Genomic DNA, 27,628 nt, shown 5'->3' on the forward strand with positions numbered 1-27,628 from the left:
ATTCTCTTCACACGTATTATTGATGTCATTTTCTTACCCGTTCGCAAGCAAATAAAACTGGCGCGGTAGCAAGTCCTAGTTTCAAATCGGCCGCTGTCGGTTTTCCCATGGCTGCTGACGATGATACAAAATCTAGAAGATCGTCGACCAGCTGAAAAGCCAGACCGACGTTTCTTCCGTACTGGAAAGCGACGTCCGCTAGATGATCGTCGGCACCGGCCAACATTGCGACCTGCGAAACGAAGTGCGAATATTGAATAATAAATAATAAAGGCCTCGCAAAACAATTGATCCTTAAGAGGGTGCCCTGGTCGATTTTGACGTTGACGGATTTATCTCCATAGAGACTTTAACAGCCTTACTCCATGCGCAATTCCGAACAAAAACACTCTTATACCTTTTCATTTAACGCAGAAATAAAGAAATGGCACAGATTCTACCGAATTGTAATAGTAAATTCGTAGGATTCATGCCATTTGTCTATTTCTCCGTTAAATGTAAATGTCTTGGAGTGTTTTTGTTCAGATATGTTTATAGAACGAGGCTGATAAGCCCTTTTTCGCGTTTGAGATACGTGGACTTCGATATTTGGAGATACAGACGTCGCGTCATGGTCGAAATCGATCCCCTTAATTAACCCCGAAACTTGGATTATCAGTGTCCGGCTTTTTTCTCACTAACTTAATCTATCATAAATAATCTACATAAATTTATATATCATCTTTGGACTTGTCGCTACAGTGCTACGAAAAAAAAAAAAAAAAAAAACAACGTGAAATAATTATTTGCAATATCTTTATTGCAAATATAATGCACCGAATGTGTGATGCGCATCGAACAATCCAAATCGGCACGGACAAAAGTGATCCAGGTTTCGGAGTCAAAGGTTAATTAAACACGAATCGATTGTTCCGGTACTTACGGCTTTCGCGGAATTGGCGATAAGACTGGCCGTTTTCCTGTACGTTTTAGTCAGATAATGTGCGAATCTTTCGTTTTCGGTTTCCTTAGAACCGAGCTGCATGAATTCTCCTTGCACCAAATCCGTGACGACCTGAAAAATCAGCGAGAGATACAAAGTTAGAAAGCAAATCGAGTTTATCTGACTTATCGCTTCTTTCTTTTTTCTAATATAATTACGCGTGCACCTGCAGTGCACGAGTAGTATACTTAGTATCTCTAAGCCACTGACATACGTGTCGCGTTTCGTCATCGCGTCATTCGCTAATTACCTGGCTTAGGGTGAGCGTAACATCGTCGTTGCGAAGTCTTGCGATCATCATCGATGCAATTGCGAGAATAAAATCGCCGGCCATCGTGACCTGGAAAATAGGGAAAAGGAAACGAGTGTTTAAAAATAAATATCCAGAGATAATAATGGACGGTTAGTTTGTTGCATAGAGTTATAAAATAACTGTTCGAAAAACAATGTCTTACTACGTGTAACTCTATGGATTTGCATTTTGTGAAAGCCGTTTTGTGGTTATTATGTTAATAAAATTCCATCGCTGTTATAAGCTGATGAGTACGGCGAGACAATGTTCCTTCTCGTCTTACTTCATCTTTAAACATTAAGTTTTACACATCTTCCAATCATTTATTTTGTTTCTCTTTTCTTACTTAATCAAATTTATTCTTTTTGCGGTACGAACTTTTCACCTCAGGAACTATCTCTCGCTCTGTATTATATCGTTTCACGTTACGAATCATTGACGAGGATAAATATGGTGAAGTAAGGATAGCGCTGATAAAGTGACGTAGAAAATATCGTCGATACCCAATTTAAGGATCGTGTTATTTGGCCAAAATTATACAAATACGCATGACGGTGCAAGGACTCGTATTCGGAGCGTGGCGTAAATATTACGGACCTTCAAAAATGGCAAATGCATACATTGCAAATATCAGAAGGAGGCGAGCGTACTTGAGACAAGATAATAATGCATGCAATAATCGAGGAAGTATTTACAAAAATTTCGAAGACCGTGCATGTCAATGCGAAGAGGACACGTAGAATGTTTGTACAAAGACGCAAGGTGACATCACATTAAAATGCAGGACACACGTGTTACTGAAATCGTGGCAGTATTACGAACGCGGAACTCTGCAACAATGGAAAGCTAGCAGAATTAAACGGGTCCTAAAATACTTTAGATTTGACAGAGGCAACGGACCGAAGTCTGCATTGTTTCTTTCCTAATGAAGAAGGAATTATAATCCAAAGATATCCGTCAAGTCGAACGACGATGAGAATCCTTGGGCTGAATATCTCTTTCTCCAACACCGTCGATGGGGAGGGATCACAGGCGGCATCGGAAGAATTTGCAGCTTGACGAGTATGTGGCAGGAATGTTAGCTGTATTATAATATTGGCAAATTGATACGTGTTAAAATTTTCATGGGATATTTTAACCGCGCCTGGTTGTGTAAGAAGCGCAAATTTCTTTCATTGACGAACAATAATGATTATTGCAAATCGTTGTGTAAGTCATCAGTCACCGTATATCGCGCGTTTCGTAATAATTTTAAGGTGTTCCTCAACCAAATATAGACCTTTCAATGTCAAGTGCTAAATAAATGGCGAAGATGATAATTTGCAAACCGTCATTCACAAATGTTTGTTCTTCGTGAGATGTGACACAAAAGTTTGGGAAACCTTTGTTTGAAATCGTTGACCGGAATACTGTGCATGCATACATTCTTTCAAATGACAAGGAATCGAGGATTCTTGCACACACGGGCGTTCCGGAACAATAAAATAATTAAAGAACATTCATGTCTCATGCTTATCGGTACACCTTACAATGAATAGTCTTGTCCAGCATTAACGATTGCGATACGCATATAGGTATAATAATATAGTTGTTTCACCGCAAAGGTCGGCAATCAATGCGGTAGTTCACATTGTTCACTCGACATCTGTACACATACGCACATATCTGTGCGTAATATTCATACGATTGGAGACCGGTTTACAACAATGTTCAAAAAACTATACAAATAATATCTTTGCAGCGTACTAAGAATGACCAGAAATAATCGAATCTCAATTAAATCGACTATGGTTTCAGGATTAATCGAGTATAATCGACTATTTTTCAAACTCGATTAATCGATCGACTAGATTATTTTTCCTCATAATCGTTTTTTGTTTCTTAATCCCACCAACGATATGTGATTAGAGTATCAATTATTATAATTGTCTTACTTACTAAGTACCCATTTTATATAACAAGTAGCAATGAGTAATTGCGATTATAATAAACATTATTTTTCACCTCTCGTCGCACATTTATGTCTTTCTTAAAGGAGGACTTACTCGTAGTTATACATGCAGCAGGTGGTTTTCAGACCCGCGCGTTCGGGGGATTGTACAATATTGATACAGGTATCTGCTGCAGGAACCACGCGGTGAAAGGAAACCCGATTTGCCAACAAGAATTTTATAAGTGACACTCCGAGACTGACCGCGAAAGTATACGAGAGTAATGTCATCATATCTACTATTATAGCAACTCGCCGCGGCTCCGTCGACGAATATTTACAAATGCTTTTTGTGAGAAAAGTAGTAGCCATAGCCATATATGCTCTCGCGATTTTTTTTTTTTTTGCAGAGCTCATTGGGACCTTGAAAACTTTTTAACACAACTTTCCTCTATCTGTAAGGGTTTGGTCAACCTTCGCATAACGGTGTCATTCCGTTCCGACTTGGCTTACAAATTTAATATCGTAATATCTCCGGAATTGTTGATTCGATTGTAAAGCATTATAATCTAAAATCTGACCAGACGTTGTACATGTCGATAGAAAAAAACGTGATGAAAACCGGTCAAGTAGTTCTAAAGTTATAAGAGAATATACGGACATACGGATATGTCGAGGAGACTAGATAAAAAGGAGATGGGTGACAGCCGAAGGCTAGGCACGGTCTGTGCTTGCGGTACCTTCTACTTTTTGAATTTCAATCCTGATTGAAAGGTATGTGCATCCGGGATGGCGAAAAAATCGGGAGAAAAATTAACGAAGAAACATTTTGTCTTGAAGCTTGAACGTGTAACACGATGAGCAAATTAGTGTGCAGATATGGTATAGAGAGCAGTTGGTAAATTCGGCGTGAAACTGCTCGACTGGCATCAAGTTGAACTACAACGGGTCGCAAGGCAATGGTATACATTCTCATTTTAATTACGAAATATTGAATCACTGCAGGATCGATAGGCGCACGTGCGTTGTGCTCAATGAGAGCGAAGTACGTAATAGAAAAAAGGAAACACGGTACAGCGAAACCTCTGAATCATCGACGACATCTAATTTTGTATAAATTACAATCGAACGAACGATTGAAATCGGTGCAGCGCTTCGATTTTGGACGATCGACGATCAACGATCGCAAGTGCGATCCACGAGCTTTGGCTCCGAGTCGAGTGTAAACACCGACAATTATCCAATACCTTAAGCTATATATCATTGCCAACTGAGTGGTCGTTCAACCTTGAAGAGCAATTAACGTCTAAGTCCTTTCACTCTTAAGTTACAACAAATCGGTGTGAAGTGTCACTGACATTTTTTTTCTACAATGTCCTAGATTGGCCAGGGCGTTGTTGAGCAAAAGTATTCCGCGCGTACTTTTCAGGCGAAGCCTCGAAATGCAACGTGAAATCCGTGCACAGATGTAGATTTTTCTAGGTCTCATTATCGAGTGCTTGCTCGAATTTCTGCCGCATGCTTGGAGACACACTCAAACATTGGGAAAGAGCTGTAATGAATAACTAACAAGTGATCATTCGTGCGAACGTTGAAACCAGTCAAGCTGGAGTAATAACCATGTACCGGATCATATTACATGTATTTACAATCCATAAAATGAACGTTTTATACTTATGTACGAGGTGCTGTGCTGGAATGTTGTGGACATTGAACTTTTGCCACTGATTCGTGTCAGCTGAGAACTTGCTGGTCATCCGGCACAGATCGACGTAAAACTGATAGTTAGGATTAACGAACTAGTCTCGCTTGATCTATGCACGTTTTACGCTACGAATCGCGAGTACGTTTAATCGGGATAAAGAAGAGGAAACAACTCTCTATGAGGATGACTTTCAAACGAGATGAAGTCTTGGGGGTCTATTCAAAGGTATCGCAATAGACAATTGGGAAACAAGCCAGGGAATCCCTCTGATGCTTTTTACTTTCTAACGATACCCGTAGCGAGTCTAATTCTTCTCAATTATAATTAGAACGACAAAGGTGACTCGAGACCCACGGGCTTCACGATCCATAAGATACTGCAACGAATGGATGAATGTGTGCGTGTGTGTGTGTGTGTGTGTTTTTTTCTTTTTTTTTTTTGTGATCGACAGATTTGATACTCTGCATCTATGCTCGTACATGTAAATTATTTCATAATTCTGCAACGTTTCCCATCGAATATGTTTGGTAACAAATTTGTTACAGACGAAAGTAAAAGTGACGGCAACACTTTCGATCCTTACCGATAGCGGATATAAATAGATTTGGGATACTAAAAATAAAAGAAAACCATTAAAAACGTCAAAAGTAATATGGTAAACGAAAAAAGGAAGAAACAAACATCGCATACTGTCGAATACGAACGCGGTCAGTACACAAAATGTGATAATTTGTTACGCAACGGCCTCACGCTTGATCCTGCTACACAGCAGTTGGCGTAATTTGAAAAAGACGAGACTAAGAGTAGCTGAGGTAACGAGTAGCTTAACGACCAAAGTGGCGAAATGTGAAAAATAACGGAGAGGAAAGAAATCCGGTATGTTGTAAGGAGAATTTGATTGTATTAATTGTAAGATTGTAATTGTAAGATTGTATTAAAATGTCAATTTCGGTTTGGCGTTGTGGAATTCACAAGGACGAATCGACCAGACCGTTTAAATCAAAAGTTTACGACGAACATTTGTTGCATCATACTTTGTACAAATATCTATTCTGATCCGTACTGGAAATGAGAATTATTTAAATTTTGTTCAGTTTAATTTTGGATATCCCTATGGTGCTCGAAATCAACCTCAAACCATTAGAATCAAATCGAAAACACCACTTATTTTCGTCGTTTTGAACGTTCTAATTATAATACCACCTATGAAATAGTTAATATTTTAGTTTGTGTTATTCGAATTTCTTGGAATGAACTTTGCCATATCGTAATTTGAATTTTCGGAATCTTGCATTTCGGAACTTGGAGCCATCAGGTTTCCGAACATTCGAAACTTTATGGACTCGTAAAAGTTTTATTTCTTTACTTCAAGTTTCAACGTCAAATAATTCGGGATTAGGCGGTTTTGGAGCTTTTCAAATTTGGAACTTCAACCTCGAAAACTCGCCTATTGATCGGCGAATGACGTATCTAAAAGCAACGAGAGAGACGACGCGGTCATCACGTACGTAATTCGAGAGTCACTTGACACTCGGCACACTTCCGGATCCACAAGAAAGTGTTGCCGGACACGAATCGAATTGACCTCCTTCCACCTGCATTCCATATGTATGCACGCGCTCCTTCTGCCCCTCCGACTTTTCGATCGAATATGTAATTCAGGCAGGCATTATTACATGTACAAAATACATTAACGGTGACAGGTGTGCGCAGATTGGAAGCAAGTTCGATACCTTCGTCATCATATCGGAATTTTCTACAATGTTCGACTTTGACGAATGCTGAACAGGGGAGATAATTCCAGGCTTACACGTCTTACCTTTTTATGATTCCACAACACGTTCACCGAGGGCTTTCCACGCCTGAAATCTGACTGGTCGATCACGTCGTCGTGGATCAGAGACGCGCTGTGTATCATCTCGGCGATCATCGCCACTTGTCGCTGCGATGCCAAGAGATCGCTAAACGAGTCGGGGGGAAAGAAATTTGTCATTCACAATGTTGAATATTTTTCATCGGGTTGCACGGAATTTCAATCACCGGTTTTGCATTACCTCCTGTTCCTCATTTTCGTACAAGCAACAGACAAATAATTCAACGAATTAGAAATTTACGCGTCGAGGTTTTGGTTTATAGGTATTACGGTCGAGATAATTATACGAACCTTCTTTCCTTGTGATAATTTATAGCCCTAGCCATAAGAATCGCCACCATTGGTCGCAGGGCTTTTCCTTGACCGTCGAAGTAATATGTTGCTATGGTTTTCAATTCTTCCTGTGACGTGTTTCGGACAAGTTCCTGCAACACGATGCAAACTTCATGTTAATTATCCCCAATTTTTGTAAATCCAATCGCGCGGGTACTGATTCAGGAGCTTTTATTCCACTTATCCAACATTTTCTTACATTTAATATAGAATTTCGAACTCCTGTTTCTAAATATATTCGAAGCTTGCGTATGAAGTCGGATTCATTTCGAAACTGGATCATAACTAGCCAGTCTTTGAATCTGCGCATTAAAAGTAGACTTACTTCTAATTATGATGAAAAGAAGGGAAATTTAATGAAATGTCGACTTTAGTTACGCAGCTTCACGAATTGAATTTTTATAAAAATGAAACCCGTGTCTGAACGGTATCCACAATTTAATTTCGCTCGTATACATCCGATTACTCAACATCGTGCATGTAGTGAAGGAGGTGATTGTGCACAAGGGGTATTATTAACGATAATTTTTCTGCCCCACTTGGAGGCGAGAGCCAGATGCTCAGTCGGAGTGCAAGAACGTACGGTTGTAAATATATAAATGCAAGTAAAGGGGTTGCGATGAAGTTTCGTTCAAGATTACTCAAACGCTCCACAACTTTATTGTAAAACAAGTTTCACGTTGCAACGAGATAAATTTTTAGTTAACCGTTTTCAATTTTTACTACATAACTGAAAATAGAATTCTGGGTAAAAAAATGACAACGAGTTTCGTCGCTCTGTCTGAAAATTGTCATTCTTATTGTATTTTCTTCTTGTAATTATCGCGTTAAATTGCTTTTACTGCAAAAATAAATTGATGGTTAAGCCCCCGTTCAATTGAAAAAAAATATAGCAAACTAAAGAAACAGAGTTTTGATGCTGCAACAATAAGATAATTCAGCAATTTTACTAGAATTTTTTAGTGACCGTAGCAAACGAAATTTTCCTCAGTCGCGTGATTACGGCGATTAGTATACTCTCCGTAGGAGCCGCTAAACGAGGTATGATTTGGATAATAATTTTAGCTTTGAAGTAAGTAGGCGATTATCGTTAGCGAAGGACGTACCCACCTGCCGCAGCCACCGTTACTACATGTTTTATTTATTCAGTCGGCATGAAAAAGTGTACGTTGGGCAGGCGCTCGACGAGGCGTTAGGATTCAAATCACACACCTTGATGTCTGCGTGTTCGCACATATATACATACATATATGTATGTAGACGTACACGCGTTGCGTACCTGTACAGGTGGTTCCTTGTCTTACAGACGCATGGTACACGTACGGACAGAAAGTTACATACTGGAGAGAAGCCAATCATATGGAATAATACCGCGCGTGATTTTACCGTTGCCCGTATAATATTTAATGGATACTTTTATTTTATACAATAACAACGAGCGAAAATTTTCCATCTGCATGTAATAATCGACGAGATTTTTATTTGAAAGAAAGAAGAAAGTCTAGCCTTGCGGAATGAAATCAGGAGAAACGGAAACCCGCGAAATTGTAGCAAATGAAAAGAGAGAAAATAAAGAGTAATTTCATATTGTTTCGAAACGCTGGGAGGAATTTTGTTGTACGTTGCGAGGGGTTGAAGAATTCGATAATATTTTGGAAAAATATGTTATTAATCATTCCTGGTAGCCGTTTCGTTCGCCATGGTGGAAAGTTAAACATGCCGCGTGTACGTCACTACAATAGAAACGACCACCCAAGGACAAATATTTTAACTTATTAATCATTTTTCCATCGGGGAATATCCGCTTACTGATGCCACTTAGCAAATTTGGTAATGAAAACTGTCAATTTCACTTCTTGCGCGTGATACTTGCTCAATTTACACTACAACTTGTTTTTCGAGGTGTTTTCGTAACCAATAAATAACTCGCCACGGGGGAATGTTGACAACATTTTTTAAAGATTTTACGATATAGTTAATTGTATAATGAAAAGTAAAGCGTATTCATTGCTCGCAGTAAATTCAGGAAAGAACCGGGAAAAATTGGGAAGTACCAGGTTCTTTCACATTTTATTTTTACTTATGTACATTTTGAATTGAAACTGAATTGTTTCTAGAAAGAAAAGAAGAAAAAGGAATACAAAAAAAAAAGAAAAAAAAAAGACTTTCGTTCCGTAAGTAATTCAATACTAAAGAAGTTGTATACCTGTATTTACAGTTGTAAAAGAGAGACTTGCATACCTGAGAATATAACGGGCAAAGGTATAATAAATTGAACTGATTGTGAGCAGGAGAAATAAATTGAACAGAAACCGCGTGCGGCTTGTGAGACTACCGCGTTATTATACTTGTATATATATGTATTGTTTCTCGAGTAAAAGTTTTTTGCTGATATGCAGACCGTGAAACGACGCGAACGCACATCGCGGCTTCTTCGCTTTCGCTTGGGTAAAATGTTTAATGAAGACATGTCGCAAACGCGCGCTTGTTAAATGCAACGGTGACGATAAAATACGAGGATTACCGATACATCGTATGGCTAAGAATGCAAGAGGGAGAACTAAAAGCGCGGCGAGCTGCACATCCGTATGGCTATCCATGGCCACCGTATGAATACGCATGAGAATGCAATCCGCAACCGCATCGGAGAATTCAAATGTTGCAAAATTCAAACACGGTGACCGTTAATCGTTGAGTAATGAAATATTTGTGAAAGTGTCTCAATTTTTTAATAAACAGATACTAGGTAATTGGCAAATGAAAATTGAAGAATTAGAATATTATTAGATCAGATATTGCTTGTGAATTTTTCCGGTTTTGTAAAATCAAAATTGCAGTTTTTATTCCCCTAGGATCGGTTATTTTACCGCAAAAATTTCAACGTCGTTATTCATTTTTTCGTTTCTATTATGTGTTATGATTTTTGAAAATGAGCATCGACATTTCCAGGTTTTCCCGATACATACAATTTTCATTAAAAACTGACGGTTCGTTGGGACGTTATCATTTTTACATTATCGTCGAAAATCGAATTATTGTTATTCATTGCTAACTGTATTGAAGTTTTAAATCTCAGCACGAACAAGTTATTTTTTTCAGTAGGTATATCTAACTAGTTTTGAAAAGTGACGGAGAAACTAGAAACTTGAGGTAAATAAAATCATTAAAAAAAATAGAAACTATGAATTTAGAACCAATTGGATGTTATACCATAGAATGGAGATGTTGACAGGATATGGAAGATGTTTAAGAACGATTAATTTAAATAACTCTTGAACATTAATTGCATTAATGCACGCAGGCATTATTTACTGTACAAAAAGGTATGTACGTGTAGTACAAATGTTAAATAGCGGATCCGACGGCGGTCGGTGAAAGTTAAAGGTTGCTCACCAGCCGTATGTCATCATAGACGTCCTTGAGATCATCGTCAATAAGGCGGTAAGGGTCGACCTGAAATTCGGGCAAAGAACCTGGCTGCTGCGTCTGCATCGAACTGACAGCTCTTGACCCCGGGATAACCCCTCGTACGCGTGACCTTGCCCCATTCTGAAAAATAAAGAGAAGTAAAAATAAAAAAAAAATATCAAACGTAAAACAAACATTACACAACAAATAGACGAGCAATCGTACAGTCGAAAAACTTCACCGTCACGAAGGTGAATTATTTTACCCATACAATGGTGCGTTTTTTTTTTTTTTTGTTTCGCTTTCATCTCTTTTCATTGATTTAGAATTCAAGTAATAAGATTCAAATTTGCTTTGTCATTAATGAGGTGAACATAATACGCAATATATTCTTTAAGGATAACTGTGGGTCGCAAAAATCTCGAATTAATAGCAAAAAGTTGACTGATCGAAAACCCGAAATTTTCGAGGTACGAATGTTGAAATAACGAAAGATCAGTTTACTGAAATGGGGATTTTCAAAAGTTTTCGAAAGTTCATTCAACCGAACGCTCAGAATGTGAAAATGTAGAAAAATTAAAGTTCCGTAATTAAAATAAACTAAGAAAATTAGTTGTCGACGATCATAGTTTAGAACGAGAAAAATTTCGATCCGCAAAACGCAGAAGGACCAGACTCCCGAAAGGACGAAATACCGAAACGAAAAAAAATTTCGATACAAATTTATTTGTACATTTTTGCTTTTTCAATATTTATTTTTCTGAAAGACAACATTTCGTATTTATGGTCCTTTTAGATTTTTTATTGTCGGTAACTTAACTTTCGGGATTTTGTCCCGTCGACTTTTCGGTCTTTCGCATTTTTGTAACCCACCGAAAATTAATGCGCGATAGTTTTCGAAAATGTAATATTCTTGGTTCGCAAACTCTTTCTTTTCGGTCAGGAAACGTCATGCAATTTGTTTTTTAAAAGAAGATACAACTTTTGCTAAACGAGGCCCCAATTTTTGAAATCAAATTATGCTTCCTGATAATTGTTTTGCTTTAAAAAACTTAAAAATTTTTAAATTATCCTGCGCACATGGCATCAATGATATAAAATTGATTACGCGTTTTACATGCATAGATATACTAAAACTCTCACGAAGCTTGATTGTGAATTTTTTTCTACGAGCCCGACCAGTCACCAGTTTCAGAGCGCGTTTTATACGGTGTAACGCAATAAGGAGAAGCACGAGTATTTAAAGGTAGCGCAAATTTCATGGACGTTTTATCATCGTCTGTCAATCTGTAGAAACGCGTTAATCATCTAAGATTGCACGCTTCTGCCTCGGGCTGTAAATCCGCGTCTCTACGCGTCTGACTCTTAACGATACTTACTACTCGCTCGTGTCTGACCCACGCTTTACTTCACCACTGGCTGATACCACGCCGGTTTTACTACTGCCTGCAATACGGATACGAACGAAGCAATTCGTCAATCGCTTGGACTACCATCGACGGCCACTGGCTAAAAATAATCGAACACGACTCGATTGAATCGGTAAAGATTAATTGACGAATCGATTATTTCGCATCATTTTGAAACCAAAATTTGGTAAATTTCAATATGCAGTCTTAATAGCGAGAAAGTATTTTTATAATTCACAGCTTCTTTCGAGAGATTTTTCAATTTCAGGGGAAAATATTCATCCATTTTTCACGCGTTATGTCAAATAGGTACTTAGTAAGTAAGACAATGATGATAATTGACATTTTGATCACTAAAATTGATATTGCATTGCGTCGTTCGTGGGAGTAGAAAACAAAAACCCATTGTGAGGAAAAATGATCGATTAAACTCGATTAATCGTGAAAAAATAATCAATTTAATCGAAAATCGCGACACAAATTAGTAAATGTTTCTTCAATCGAGAGATGATCGGCGGTTCAATTCAGTAGAATTTTCTTTTCACACGGTAAAATGCAGTGAGATTCAATTTCTTATCATTAACGTAGCGCAATGTACTTTTGGGAAAAATTATTACTTGACAATTTTGGGATAGTTTAGAAATTCAGTGAACCATGAAAGAAATCGAAAAGTGTCTCAAGTGAAGTTATGAATCAGAATTTTTTTTTTCTTTACCAATGTTTCGTTGAATTAACGTTACCAACTTCAACCTCGTAAAATGCCTGATTAAACAATTACAAGTAACGAAATTACGTCGTAAATCTTGGAAACACGACGCAGCCGACAGATATTCGTGATTTTTTACCACCGTTGCAAGTAAGCACTTGAATATGAAATGAAACGAATTTGAGAAAATAAATATGTTTCGTACTTTACGAGCTGTGCGTTCGTATGTATACAGGAATACGTGTCCGGCATGTTACGTCCATTTTAAATGTAGCTTGATGGCGGCGTGATGAAAAAATGACTAGAAAATAGACAGCTGCTAGCCTCAACTTTTGATCTTATTGCTCTTCTTCTTTATTCTGAAAAAAATCCCGAAGCGCGCTTCGATAACCGGATTGATGGGTATTCGTGCACGTGACGGACTGCAAGAGTTTGTAACTTTACGCCGCGATGAGACGGTTGGAAATTACATAACGAAGACAATTATTATTTATACGAGGCTTCGGGCAATTGTGTGCAGTCGGCGGCATGTAACGAGATCTCTTCGGTCATTGTTTCGTCATTTTGGTCGACCCAACACGTTCGTCTGGTCAGAGACTCTGTGCAATATATGGGAAAACCTACACCGTCCGCATAGCCTAGGTGACGACAATTATCCACAGGTGCAACGGTTGTGAATTACGCGAGACAAATGGAAAAACAGGAGCAAATAATGGCGCGGAATAAAGAGGAAAAAAAGAAGTAGGTCAGGAGCTGCCTGTATTAGAATCGACGGTAAACGCGTTCATCGATCGCCGATCGTCTATGTAGGCTATAGTACAAGAGACCTTGCAACCGATCTAGGAAAGTCGGTGCTGCATATGCACCGACAGTCGGTAAAAAAAAATCTTTAGATCAATTAGAACGGTGAAAAGCGTGTTGCCGCGATTTACGTAGGTATGATTTATTTATTCATTCGGATAATCGGCCCAAGCGAACTAGACGAGATTTTGCAATTTTTTTTTTCAAATCATTTCAATTCGTTTGTTATGTATTCGCATTGATTTTAACATTTGGGAAAAAAATTCAAAGTAGTAGATTTCGTTTCTATGAATTATCCGTAATCATTTCAAATTTTTTACATCAATTATTCGGAGAGTATGGTTTTGGATAATGAAGATGTAACGAAAAAGTCCAGAAATAGTATGTTGCTGTTTTTTTTTTTTTTTTTTGGTCTTTTATTTTCTCGAACCTCATTCGCGATGAATTGAAAACGTAGAATATTACGCACGTTCTAATTTAGCAGAAAATTTAGTACTGCCAAGTATAATCACGTTAAATTGTATAATTGCTTGTACCACATTTGCTTCCAATTTTAACGATGCTTGAGCGATGCTGCAAGGCTGCCAATTTTAGTGTAATTTCATTGTAACCACAGGAATTATTGCGAAATTTTTCACAATGAAAATTATATAATAAAAGACCTTATACTTTTCACGGATCTTTCACAACTTCATTATTGAAAAAAAAAAAAAAAAAGAAAAAAACAATTACCAGATTCGATGCCTGAATGAGGAACGAATCAGATCCGCTCGAACGCGTAAAAAGATATTAGAAGAAATTTTCACAAGAAAGCTGGGAGAAAATGTTAATCAAGTAGGGTGACCTTTTCGTCGATTGAGGAAGACGACGTTTCGCGTCACACGTGAACTATAAATATTAAATGCGGGGATAAAAACGAACGGTTAGTCTTCGAAAGGCTTTCGAAATCGGTGAAGCTAAGCCCTCGTCTCTGCCCACCGCGATACCAGCTGTTTATGATCCCAGCCGACCGGTCCAATCTTGCGTAATGTTATAACAGGCCAGCCGTAACGTCAACTCGACGAGCACCCAAAAATCGGCATATTACCCGCTCACGTACTCCTTAGGTTGCAACGGTGAAACACACTTTTATTTCAACCTTTTTCTAGTCGTGTTTATTTTCTTCTATTTTGTTTTTATCTTTATTTTTTCCTCTTTTTCTTTCACCCGCATTCGGGAAGACGGACGGATGATCAGGATCACGTAAGCATCGTTGATACGCGATTACGTGTATGATGTAAAAATTATGTAGGCGGAAGTAAATTGAGAGACCAAAGTTACGTGGGTGGAAATTCGTTGCGGAGGCTTGTAAAGTGTGGGATTCGTGTAGGTAATACGGATTGTTTATGAGAAGGGTAAATTTGAAAATCAGGGGTAAGAATAAATCGATGAGTAATGATTTATACGGTGGTTGCTCGACGTATTTTATCATAGCAATATAATAATTGGCATTAGTCTCACAGTCGGCTCGTGAGATAATCGTTTGTTTTTTTGTAAGAAGACTGCATGGGAATTATTGAGTTTTTGTGAAAATCGAAAGGGGGGAAAAAAACAACGATCAGGACAATTTTTGTCGCACGAATACCGTTCGACAAATATACTGGTAACAAAAAAAAAAAATTTTTTTTTTCTATCGATAAATTGTGTTTCTCCGTACGATGTATTACCGCAAGAATTGAAGGATTCCCGATATCAGAAATTGTTGTTGTTACTTTGTACCTTACAGAACGATGATTGAATCCGTACATACATGAACTTGGCCAATTTTGCGAGTTGCATGTTTCTTTTTCTTTTACATGTGACGTGATAAGAAAAAAGTATATCGACGAGATCGATATTTTTTCAACGGGATACGAGCGATCGATTCATTGGGCAGAAAAAATTGTCTCACAAGTCGAACGAATCTGAGGTGTAATTTAAATTCTCTACGAGTTTCTATAGCTGATATACCGGTTAGTAAATAAGTAAACGTATGCAAGCGCTTCTTGTACCGTATATAATACTTTCCGACGGGTTATGAGAAACGGGGATTGCACGCGACGATGTTTCGTTAAAAATGTTGAGGAAGCCGCAGCGCGGTACAAAAATGCCCACCTGTAAATATAAGTGTGAGTGACCCAGTCGTGCAGTGAGTAAAAGAAATTTGAAAATTCCTCGAGTCTCCTTAGTTTCGTAAGTATATAGCTATACTGCACACACACATATATATATATATATACACACATAAGTAGCTGTATCGACGACAGAGGATGAATATAATGTACAAGTTGAAAAACTTTCTCCTCATCGTCAATGGGACGCCGCAACTGGTTATGTTTCTATTTCAATTCGAATCTCGAATCAAATTCCAATTTCTATGCCATTTCCGTACCCTGGCGTTTTTCATATACCTGCCTAGGTAGTTATAATCGCACAGAGCGAAAGTTAATTTCGGCTTGATTAATTAATGCCGGTGTCCTATAGTGTAGCTTGAAACTTTGAGTCGTAGCGGCAAGTATTCTCACCGTCTGTTTTATATCCATTTTTTGTATACATACTTGGAGAACATTTCAATATATTTTTTTGCGGTTTTTTGCTACTTCCGATAGTGTATTAATAAGTTTTCAATACTCGAAAGTTATTATTGCGACATGATGCGTGTAGATTGTAATTATTGTTAGAAGCGAATTGGTTCGAAAAAACTCGTTAAAATTGAAGGAATTTTTCATTTCTGAGAAAATTACCCCTTCAGGCGTATACGTGTTTTATATAAGTTGTAAGTTTCTGCGGTCGTTGATTACGAAGCTGATTATGGGATTCAAAAATTTAATATAGCTGATAAAAAATTCTGGTCTCGGTGTTTGAGGTCGCTGATTACGAATCCAATCAGCGACCCCGAAAAGCCCTGCTTAGAGTTTTTTTTTACCAGATTCGATTAAATTTGAAATTTTCGTCTGCCATATTAGATTGGCCATATCGAATCCGTCGTTTTGAATTTTTTTAATTTGATATAAGAAATTTTTAACTTCTCCTATGCAACGTTACGGTCGATCTGTAATAGATTTCGATGTTACGCCGTTGATTTTGTGCACTTTGCGCAGACGCAAAAATTCCATCCCGTTTAAGTTGCGTGAATAAACATTGTACCGTCTCAATCAAAAGTTAGGAGAAGAACAAAAATTGGTTAAACAAAGTCTAGCAATGTTGTTTGCGCCAATGACGGCGAAGACGAACGAGACAACATTTATACTATGTGACAGAAATGAATCTATAATATAAGTTAAAATATTCGCAAATTGCGAAATGGATTTTATAGTTGGAATTATGGGTAAAAATGATCAAACTCAAGTGTTTTTTAACAGATTCTAGTCTTTTTGGATTTGTTTCAGTTACCGTAGAAATTTCTAGGGTTTACAGATAGTTATTTCCAGATTGAAAAAAAAGAATAAAAAAAAAATAGATTTTAGTTAGTATTATATAACGGTGCGACAGGTGTTCGTTAAACATTACATAAGCGCGTTAGAGTTATAATATGTCGTGAGATTTCCTAATTGTTTTTTAATTAAATCGTACGATACTGGTCGACTAGAAAGATGTGTGTAAAAAATTGGGCTGCAGTTGGTAACGTTAACGGAACGAAACATCCGGGGAAAAATGATCGACAAATCCTTAATATCCAATTACCGACTGACAATTAAGGAGTTGGCTTTTAGAAATAAGAGTATACTTCATTTATCACGTTCTACTAAATTTCAGACAATCATGCAGTAAGTAAGCAAAGTAACGATTATTCGTGAACACGCATCGTTACAGTAACGTTATTAACTTTTGCCTCGTAGTGAAAAACACATCAGAAAATAGAGTTTAATCGTTTCGAAGATTGTAAATATCAAACCTTTTATCAATTGTTGATGTGTGTTAATTCGTATTCACCGTCACTGGAGTAAATATAATTACTGGAGATTTTAAATACGGTTTTCTCGTTTTCTCAGATCTCGATTCAGGCATCGCGTCAACGCTGACTCGATCAGATCATTGACGAATGATCGGACGCTTCCCGATTGTGATTGGAATGAAAAATCGTAGTGTCACGACTTGAGACTTGACGCCTGCAAAGTGCAGTCTCACGCAATTCATCCCGCGTGTAATTCAGCCATTCGTGTAACACGCGCCGTGCCGATTCGTGCGTATAATCGGAATTCGTTACGTGAAATGAAATCATGTCATGCGATTTAAGTCTGCTCGATTTATGGTAATACAGTTGTTAAGACAATATCGATTTGCATATTAATTTACATACATTCTAACTCTCACTCGACGCTTGGTTAATTGCATAAGCAGGTTGTTCAGCTATCTAGGTATTACGTACTCGGATGACATTAGACTAAAAAGAGAAAAAAAGAATAAATAATAAATAAATAAAATAAAAAACACTAAATTACGAATTATTATTTATTGCAATTAATTTTTACCGAGGATACCTTTCGACTACGGTCACGACGGTATTTAATCGTTCCATGCAGCTTCGATATTTATACTCGGTACGATTACAGCAACCTATTAAATAATCGTCATTTTTGTTTTTTTCTTATTTCGTTAACCTAGATTTTTTCTCAGGACGAAAAATTTTTTTTTTTCGCTTCCGTTTTTAATCAAATTTTATTTTTCAATCGTACGAAGTATATTCTGGACTTTGCGCAAAATCGTGAGATAATTTACCGTGAAACTTTGAACAGTGGGTTACACCTGTGGTAGAATTGTAGCCTCGGGCCTTCTCTATTTGCAAGTGATTGAAATTCTCTATTGAAAAATTTCGCTTACGTCCGAGGTTTCGCAACTGTTATATGTTACATCGATAGTAGATCGATATTGTTTTTAAATAATATTTTCACTTATATTTCTCAACAAGTTATCACGAATGAATGATTTAGGACAACTTTCTTGTAGAAAAAAAATTGAAATTTAATTAATTCGTTAGTATAATTCATTTTTATTATTTTTTTTTTTTAACGAATCGTTGAAATTCAACCATCAGTTACAAAAATCGTTTTTAACGTTCGGAAAAAAATCTTGTATTTTTTTTAAGAGGTACGTAAAACAGGCAATTGCAGTGCTACTTGAAATAGGGTGGAAAAAAAAATCATTTCAAATTTGCAGAAAAATGAGCATTAGCTTTTGACCAACTTTATAGACAAAAATCATCGTGAATCGTTAAGGAAGGTGATTAAATCTGAAATTGGATGGATGTGATTGATTCACCTGAAAATTTTCATGCACGGATGTCATAAATTGGGTTGTTCCTCTGCAGTAAAAAAGGATAGAAAAAAAACGGGAAAAAAGAAATTAATACAGACCGGTAAACCAATGCACGTGAGTCTGAATTTTATGAATAATAATTATAGACTCGAGTCGTGTTGATTGTACCTGATTATCAATTCATTTTTCTATAACGGTACAGCCAATTTGTGTCAACCGCTACGAATGGTATACACGAATATAATATCTCGTGCCTAGATATATCCGTCCGCAGTTACATGGGATCGAATGAGGAAGGTCGGAATAAAAAGATCGAAGAGTGATGAAGTACAAGTTATGCCCAAGAAAAGGGAAAAAAGAAAAAGTCAGATACAAATAGTAAAGCTATAACTGCACATTCGTATTGGTTGATTTACGCCGAGTAATTAAAAGCGCGTTTTTTATATATACACGTGATATTGTGTACATGTTACATACATTTAAATGATAATAGGAAAGAAAAAAAAAAACAACTCGTCGGACTCTCGAGATGTCGTCGACCGTTTGAACGAAAACTAAAGAGTTGAAGATGTAAAAGAGAGAGATAGAGAGAGAGAGAGAGAGAGAGAGAGAGAGAGAGAGAGAGAGAGAGAGAGAGAGAGAGAGAAAAGAAACGTTTAATTAAATCGACGACTCTCTCTGCGATAGCGAATAGCGTGTGTAATATTCATTCTCCGTCCTTGCTTCGCGTTTTATAGAAAGTAAGAGGAAACCGACAAAATAAGCTCTGCGCTTATACGCGAGTTGTATAACGATATTTAGAATTTATCCAGTCGATTTATAGGATAATTAAAAATTCAGATCTTCTTCGTCTCTCCCACTTTTCTCGTAAAATTCTACTTTGAAATCGGCGCTCTTGCCGCACAGTTGTACTACTTGTGGTAACATCTTGCGCGCGGACACTACGGATCGTCTGGTCACGATTCGCGGTTGAAAAATAAATCATCGCGAACGAGATAACGATGTTTGAAAGAAAAGGATGAGGTGATTTGCAGGGAAAAAAAACCACGATGACACAAATTTTTTTTAACCTCGCACTTTCATACATTCGGTAGACAAAGAAAAAGTAAAGCGTGCTAATGAAATTGAATCTCTTTAAGCTGCTTGGTGGTATTTGTTAAATTATTACATTGGCAAGCTACAAAGATCTCTTTAGAATCACGAGAACATAAGATACTATAGTTGTAAAGAAAAAGTGCGATGTCGATGCTGCGTTTCAAATCTCTTTGAAATTCTTGAAAATCTAGTAGATACTTTAGATTTCACTCGACAATGGTTAATTTTATCGAATTAATTTTTTTTTTTTTTTTTTAAGCAGTCAATATAATATCATCATTTGTTTGTCAAAATCAATACGAGTACAATATCGTAGAATTGAATTTTCAAACGTATCGAAACGTTGTAACAAAAATTATCGTCAGTGAACTTCTGTGAGGAATAATCTTTGAATGAAAAAATTAACCATCGTCGAGTGAAATCGAACGGATCAATTAGGTTTAGATTTTTAACAATTTTGAAGCGATTTGGAACAAAGCATCGACAACCAAGATTTCGTTTAGGAATCAAGTAATTTCCTATTTCTTAGATATGTATAATAGTTCGATAAACGCTGAACCTACGATTATCGCGTAATAAAATTACCAAAACAGTAAATTATGTAACAAAAGGATAATTGACTCTTATTCCCGTGTTACATATACGACTTTATTCCCGACTCAACTCTCGCTACATTATTGACTTAGAAGTGTTTTCGTTTTATGTGTATAAAGTGTGGCCTATCAGTCTGAAAACAATATTACTGTTGGAAGTTTATAACGATACAGAGAGACGTGGTTCAGAATGGAAATGAAAGAGAGAAAATCAGAAACACTGAAAAATCAATTTGCAAGAAATATCAGATCATATTTCCCGCAAACGCTGGAGAAGAGTGCTACTTTTTAATAATATGCCACTTTCGTCTCGTTTTTCGTCAAGCGAACAAAGCGAACGTTACGGTTGGGCCGAAAATAAATGAAACGAAGAAATGAATTTTCGGCCGAGCACCACGTGCTACTTTTCGTATCACACACACGTGACGGACGAGGAATATGAAAATTTGAATAGCTGCAAGCATCAGCCCATTGATTGATGTAACGATCCGCTCAGAATCGTTAACCGCGATACGACCGGCACTTAAATATCCTTACGAATTTTAGACGTACGATTAGCCCTGAGCCGCGGACTGACTTACGATTACGTGAGAAAGATGAGATGAGGAGGAGGAAGAAAATGATGACGATGACGACGAGGATGATGATGAAGAATATACATATATGTATGCGACCAGACGCGAGGCTCGTGAATTCATCGAAAGAACTTGACGTCCTGATAAGGGGAGGGGAGAAGAATGTGAAAGTGGTCTACCCCGGGGCAATCGCCTCGCCAGCACCCGACCCATCAATGGATCGCAGAGGCTCTCATTCCCTCCTCGATCAAAGGTTAACACTCATTTTTTTTTATCCTCGATACGTATTTAGAATAAAAACGACGAAATGAGCAAAGGAAAGGGGATATCATCCGAAGACTTGTCGCTTGCGTTACGTTTTTTTAACCCTTTTTTTCAGCCAATTACGTGTACTGTATAATATTTCGATTCAATTTACAGTTGGTGTGCAGTTTTCTTATTTTTTTTTTTTTTGCTTTTCTTATTCTTCTTTCCGTGGATTCTTTCGACAATCAAATTTCGAGTTGATTTCGATAGATTTTAAGGTATAGGTTTGTTTATTCGTTGTTTCAATCATATCTTCTTTTTTTTTTTTTTTTGCAATTGAATTGTTTAATTCTTACGCGTTTAAACGACGACAAAATATCGCTGGCCATCACTGCGTACTACTTTTATACATGCTTGTATATGTATAATACCTATACATAACACACACACAAACATATATATATATATATGTGCGTGCGTGCGTGCGTGTGTATTAAACCAGACTCTTTTCGAAAGTGGTTGGATTATTATTAATATAAAAGTTGTCATGCAACTTTTGCGGTAATATACGCTAATCTCGAAATCTGCACAGTGCAAAGTGCGCGATGTTACATCCTGATTTTGTGCAGTTATAACACGTTGCATGTATATATATATGCATAACGATGTTACAAAATTGATAAAATTGAGTAGGTACGTTACTGTAACTAATTGTGCAATATGAATAACGAGAGCTAATCGATTAACTGTAATCGGGAATAAGAAATCTAATTAAAAAAAAAAACACGTACTTAACTTTGAACCGTGTTTCAACATAAGCTTGCTCAAGCTGAATGAAAATTTTGAATGATTTACCGCAGAAGAGGATGAGAAATGAATAATGGACGATATTTTAAAAGGCTAAACATTTTTTCCAGGTTTTTCAAAGCTATGATTATTCATAAATGACTCGATCTCGACGAATTACTCGTTGCTACATTATAACCGTTGGTTAAGGAACTTCCGAACCTCGCACTGCATTCGGTATATAATATCTGTAATACCACTTGATATGCCTATCTGTAATTATAAAAGTCCGTCAAAACTATTTTACGATTTGTAATAAATTTAACCCGCCGTTGTATAAATAATAATCGGCATGGAGCTGAGCTACGCTTATAAATACGGAACAAGTTTCGATGGCACACACCTGGTGTGGTTCTTACAAATTTCCTTGTACGCCTGTGATGTTAAGTAATATATTCGGAAGAAAGAATCGTGCCCGTAAAGCTGTGATTAACACCCTTGCGCGCCTTGTGCAATAAAAAAATAAGTAAAATAAATAAATAAACAAATAACTTCTCTCAGAATGGACTCTGTTATCAACACTTGCCTCGCGTGCATTTCGAAAATATTATTATAAATTATAGGGAAATTTATAACGACGCTGATCTGCTCGCTGTGTAATCACATATATTTGGAATTGAAAGGATGAAAAAAAAAAATAAATAAAAATAACAATTGACACGTACATCGTTTATTAATTCTCCTCTTCGGTCGATCTAGGTTTTATTTTCGCGTTCGGTTTCTTTGGTGTAATTTCGAGATCTTGCGGGAAATTCTATAGTGAATAGAGCGAAAGTGAAACGAAGAAGCGTACCTAGAGACGCGTCTCGTGTTCTCGCAAGGATCGATTTATCACGCGATTATAAGCGATCGGGATCCGAATTACGCCATGTCCTTGCAAAGCGCGAATCACTTTCGGTTCGTAAACCTGTCAAGTCAGTAGCATATTACGTGTACAGGTATTATGTACTTGAATATGGTATACATAAAGACGTTGACCCAGCTTTACGTCATTTTATTTCTTCCGGTTAAAAATAATCGTCGAAGCTTTTTTCGATCGGGGTTAAAAATTTCGAACGACCGAATTCCCGAAATTTTTTGAAAACAGAATGTTCTAAATTTCGAAACGTCGCAATTCGGAGGTAAAAATGAAATCCAAAGCTAAAGGGTTTTGAGTTTTCGGAGTTTAAGTTCTTGTTCTTTTTTTTTTTAATTTTTCAAGTATCGTGGCATCATCTTCAGCAAAGGTGTGAAATTTCGTTAAAAAAATATTCTCTGCAGTTCTGCGAACATTACAAGGACGAAGTTTAACGAGCGACGCTGTAATGTAGCTAATAATTAGAAAGTAAAATTACGATTTTGGAAAATTAGAATGTCTCTGAACTAGTCGCGTATATAATATACGTTTGGGTGTTTAGCTTTGTTAAAGTTTACTGAAATTTCTGGGTAAGTTCCAAAGTTGCGAAGTAACGATTTTTCCTGAAAACGTATCGTCAGATAAAAGTGGCAATACGTCAACACTGTGAAAAACGTGTTGTCATTTCATCGGGGATTTTAGATTTTTTCATAAAATACGCGTTAATCTCTTTCTCTGTAGATTCTACACGAGAATATTAGAAGCGCAAAATTCAATCGATACGTATTAGAAAGGACGAGAGTTGTTGGGTAAGGTAAAGAAAGGAAACAAGATGCATAGTATCGAACCTGTACGTATATAAATGGTGCGATATTTGTACAAGTTTCCATAAACTTTTCTACAAGTATAAATATAGCAATTCGTCATTCGGTTATTTTCATGAATGAACATTATGGTATCCGCGTCTATTATATGTCTGTCAAAAATATACAAGCGTATAATTACACAGGGATCGTGATCGCGGGATCCGCGTATAAAGAAGGAAACGCACGAAGAGGCGGGCTTCATTCATGGGAAGAACAAACACCGTATAAATTATTGAAATTCTTCACTACAAGAGTACAAAACATCACCCACGTATTTTATTACGCGTATAACCGAATACATATAACATATATAACGTACGAGAGAAAAATTAAATGATAATTGGAATTTCGTCGCTGATGGACAGATTGAAAAAAAATAAACCGAAACTTGACGATAAATTTGGGCGTGAGTAAAAAATCGGTAGATACAGGTGTATATGTGTTGCAAGTTGCAAGGATATATATAATGAGGATGTAAATTTATTTTCACGTATATACAATTAATTTATAACGTATAGAGTCATTCACCGCGGTGTCTTGGATCAAGAAGAAGAAGAAGAAGAAGAAGAAGAAGAAGAAGAAAATAAAAAATTTAATTCACTCACACACTATCAATTCACGCAGGTTGAAGCGTGCGTCGGTACCTTTGCCTCTTCATTTATTTTCTTTTTTTAAATTTTACTTCGAGATATCAAGGCGCACGTACAACGATGCGTATTAGCATAAAACCTGCGTTAACGTCGCCCAATATGACCTCGAAAAAACTAACGGTTTTCAATCTGGGATTGGGTATATTACACAGATTATGGCCTGGTATGGCTGTGCGGTGGCGGATGCTCGTTTAAACACCTGCCACGCCCAGGGCAAGATGAATTTTGCTCCCTTTTCTTTATTCCAGCCATCTTTCTTTACGTTTGACACAGTTATTTTTATTGCACCCGTTCGATAAGATAAATAATCAGAACACGGGGATAATATAGATTGGATGCTTGACAGTCGTAACGAGTGTTTTTATAATGCATGTGACTTTTTGTTTACTTATTTCTAGGCGAACTTTTATAAAAGAAAAAAAAAAAAAAAAGAAAAAGGTATGATATAATCGTGTGAAAAACAGTGAAATTCAATTGCGTATTGTGACATTTCGGTAATACGAATTAATTATTTTCAAATATATTTCATTTCACGTGAACATCGTATAATTTTGAGGAAGTATTTTTTAGCAGGAAAAATTTCAGACTAAAAAACAAATTCATGGTAAAAATGAACGATCGACTATGGCAGGGTTACTCTAATATTTGTTTCTTCTACCTGTAAAATAGTTTGTTAAAATTTTGTCACGTACAGGTAAATGTAAATAAAATTGTTTCGCGAAGAAGCCAAAAAAAAAAAAAAATAAATAAATAAAAAATTATTAGACGATATCGATCTTTCAACCTTGCAAGGTTTTACAACGACCAAGGATAAGTAATGACAAATTTCACAATTTGAATGTAAATACTTGGGTTTAGGTCATAGCTACGGATTTAAGTTGTTCAAAGTTTATTTTTATATACATACATATTTTTTTTCTTTCTATACCGTACGTGCATGCGTGTGTGTGCGTGAGTGTTTTTGTGTACTTTGGTTATAACGCTGTTTATTCGAGGTTTCGGCAAAAGTTTCTATTAATATACCACAAAGTTTATTTTCAGCAAATTTCAAGGGAATTTAATAAACCGGCATGAATTATTAATGCGTGACGGCTACTTGAAAATTGAATACATAGTATAATGTAATACACATGTGGATATTTTATTTCTTTTATTTTCGCACGAGGATATAGAAAAAAATTATGAATGAAACATTCGCGCGGATCGTCTTTGGAATATTGATTACGCACGTGGCGGATTCGACTTATTCGCGGTTACTTGTTTGGATTTTCGTAAGAACAGCGTGGATTTTTGTATCCGTACAGAGGATTTAGCCTTCAACCTATTGACTGTCGCTATTGAAATGATATTTCAAGCATTCCATTCTCGCGTGAATTGACCCCAGAATCGATAATTTATACTTTTCAAATTGCTTTTTAATTGCACACCTGTTTAAGCGGTGTTTTTAATTAATTAGTAACCGAAGGTACGGTAGTTACATATAAATTAATTGAATAAATCGACTCCTTAATTAGTCAATTAACCTTGAATCAATTCGATTCGATGTGAAAACTAGGAAAGAATTTTCTCTAAATTTATTATACGACATCCATCAAGTTCAATATATCGTGAATGTGAAATGTGATACGAACATTAAGAGAAGCGTGAAACTTTTGTACATAGCAATCAATAGATTCACATGTTAATTTCAAAATCTTTAACGACGTTAGACGTGAAATATCAATTATAATTGTATCGCAATATCGAATTGTCGAAGTAAAGAATGGGAAGAGAAAAATTAATGTTAATAAAAATAAAAAGCCTGACAGATTGAAGGGCCCATACCTATGCGCTTCTAGTGTAGGCGCTCACACCTGTGTATTCATGTGTGTACACACGTACGCATACGTATACGGACATGCGGTAGGTAGGTGAGGCAAAGCAACTGTCATCCCACGTACCTTTTACACCGTTAACAAGTCTTTACCGAAGTGATCGAGTGTTTGAATATTTCTGCCTTATTTTTTGTTATTTGATTTTTGGCTCGTTGCCACTTTATTTTACTTATCGTTAACCGAGCTTCCGGCGCTGCGGCAATTATTGCTCAATCTCGAAACTGCTCAATGAAATTACGGTAAACTTTTAAGGAGAGCGTGCGTATGGACAATTATTACTTATAAGGGCGTGTTTTTTTTTTTTTTGTCTTTCTTTTCCCAACAAGACGTGTATTTTCTAACCTATACTTTTCCCATTATCGTGCATAATAATTTGAAATTTATTGTCATACGAATTTTGAGGCGATAATGAACTTTGAATTGTAAGTAAAAACGAAAGAAAATCAAACGATTGAAAGAATAAACTGACAAACGATTGTGTGTTTTAAATCTCGAAGGGGCGCAAGCTTTGATGTCAACGTGGAAATACTACAGGAAATCAAGGTGTGAAATGCTATGCGGCAATACAATTGAATTCTAGTGTTCAAATTGTCGGAGACGTGAAAAAGGATCGAATTTTAAATTAACGCGTATCTGTACAATTTGTACCTAAATGTCATATATTTGAAAATTAGCTCGTATTAGCGATAATTTCTATGAGGATAGGTATATACTTAAAATCGTGCGTAATAGAATACAATAACTGCGAGGTATAAATTCCTCGAGAAACCGGTAAGTTTAACTACTTTGGAAAATAGAGGAGATAGAAATATTTTTCGCCAACTTCTTTCCAAAATTTTTCATTCCTTCCGTTAATTCCTTGAACTTTTTGTGAGATTCGCATTTCTTTTTTTTGTTAATTTTTCACCACGTGTTATACAACGCGATCGTTGACGGATAAACAATAATGAAACAAGTAATATACGTATCGCAAAGAATTTTCTCACGACTTTCTTCGATGTACCGATATACATACACGTATACACGGTGGTACAATTCGGAGAGGTATTCGGAGAGACACACGTATATATGTATATATCGCGATTCGCGAGTCGAGTGATTGTGCGAACGACGACATGACAGCGAGAGAAAGTGAGCGAAGCACTTTGCAGCACAGGCAGCAGCAGCTCGATTCGCGAAAGACGTTATTACATATACCGATTTTGTTGGAACGGCTGATCCCAAAGTCAACCAGCCGCCGATAATTAACTACGTCTAACACCTGGATCGGGATTTTGTAATTTTTGCGGCAAGGAACTCAGCAACGCTAATTACAAAATCATTACCGCAGCTAGA

General features: G+C 36.7%; 1 protein-coding gene across 2 annotated transcripts in view; it reads right to left on the bottom strand.

Annotated features, from left to right (window-relative positions):
* Positions 1-27,628, bottom strand: part of LOC124174970 (all trans-polyprenyl-diphosphate synthase PDSS1) — a 57,508-nt gene that overhangs the window by 5,792 nt on the left and 24,088 nt on the right. For both annotated transcript variants that reach the window (XM_046554722.1, XM_046554731.1), the window contains exons 2-7: positions 10,509-10,664; positions 7,074-7,207; positions 6,729-6,870; positions 1,233-1,322; positions 923-1,054; positions 38-232 (exon numbers count right to left, since the gene is read on the bottom strand). In XM_046554722.1, the coding sequence (XP_046410678.1) occupies positions 38-232; positions 923-1,054; positions 1,233-1,322; positions 6,729-6,870; positions 7,074-7,207; positions 10,509-10,664 (849 nt within the window). The remainder of the gene's footprint in view (positions 1-37; positions 233-922; positions 1,055-1,232; positions 1,323-6,728; positions 6,871-7,073; positions 7,208-10,508; positions 10,665-27,628) is intronic.

This window comes from Neodiprion fabricii, chromosome 1, assembly GCF_021155785.1.
Source record: "Neodiprion fabricii isolate iyNeoFabr1 chromosome 1, iyNeoFabr1.1, whole genome shotgun sequence".
Lineage (NCBI taxonomy): Eukaryota > Metazoa > Arthropoda > Insecta > Hymenoptera > Diprionidae > Neodiprion > Neodiprion fabricii.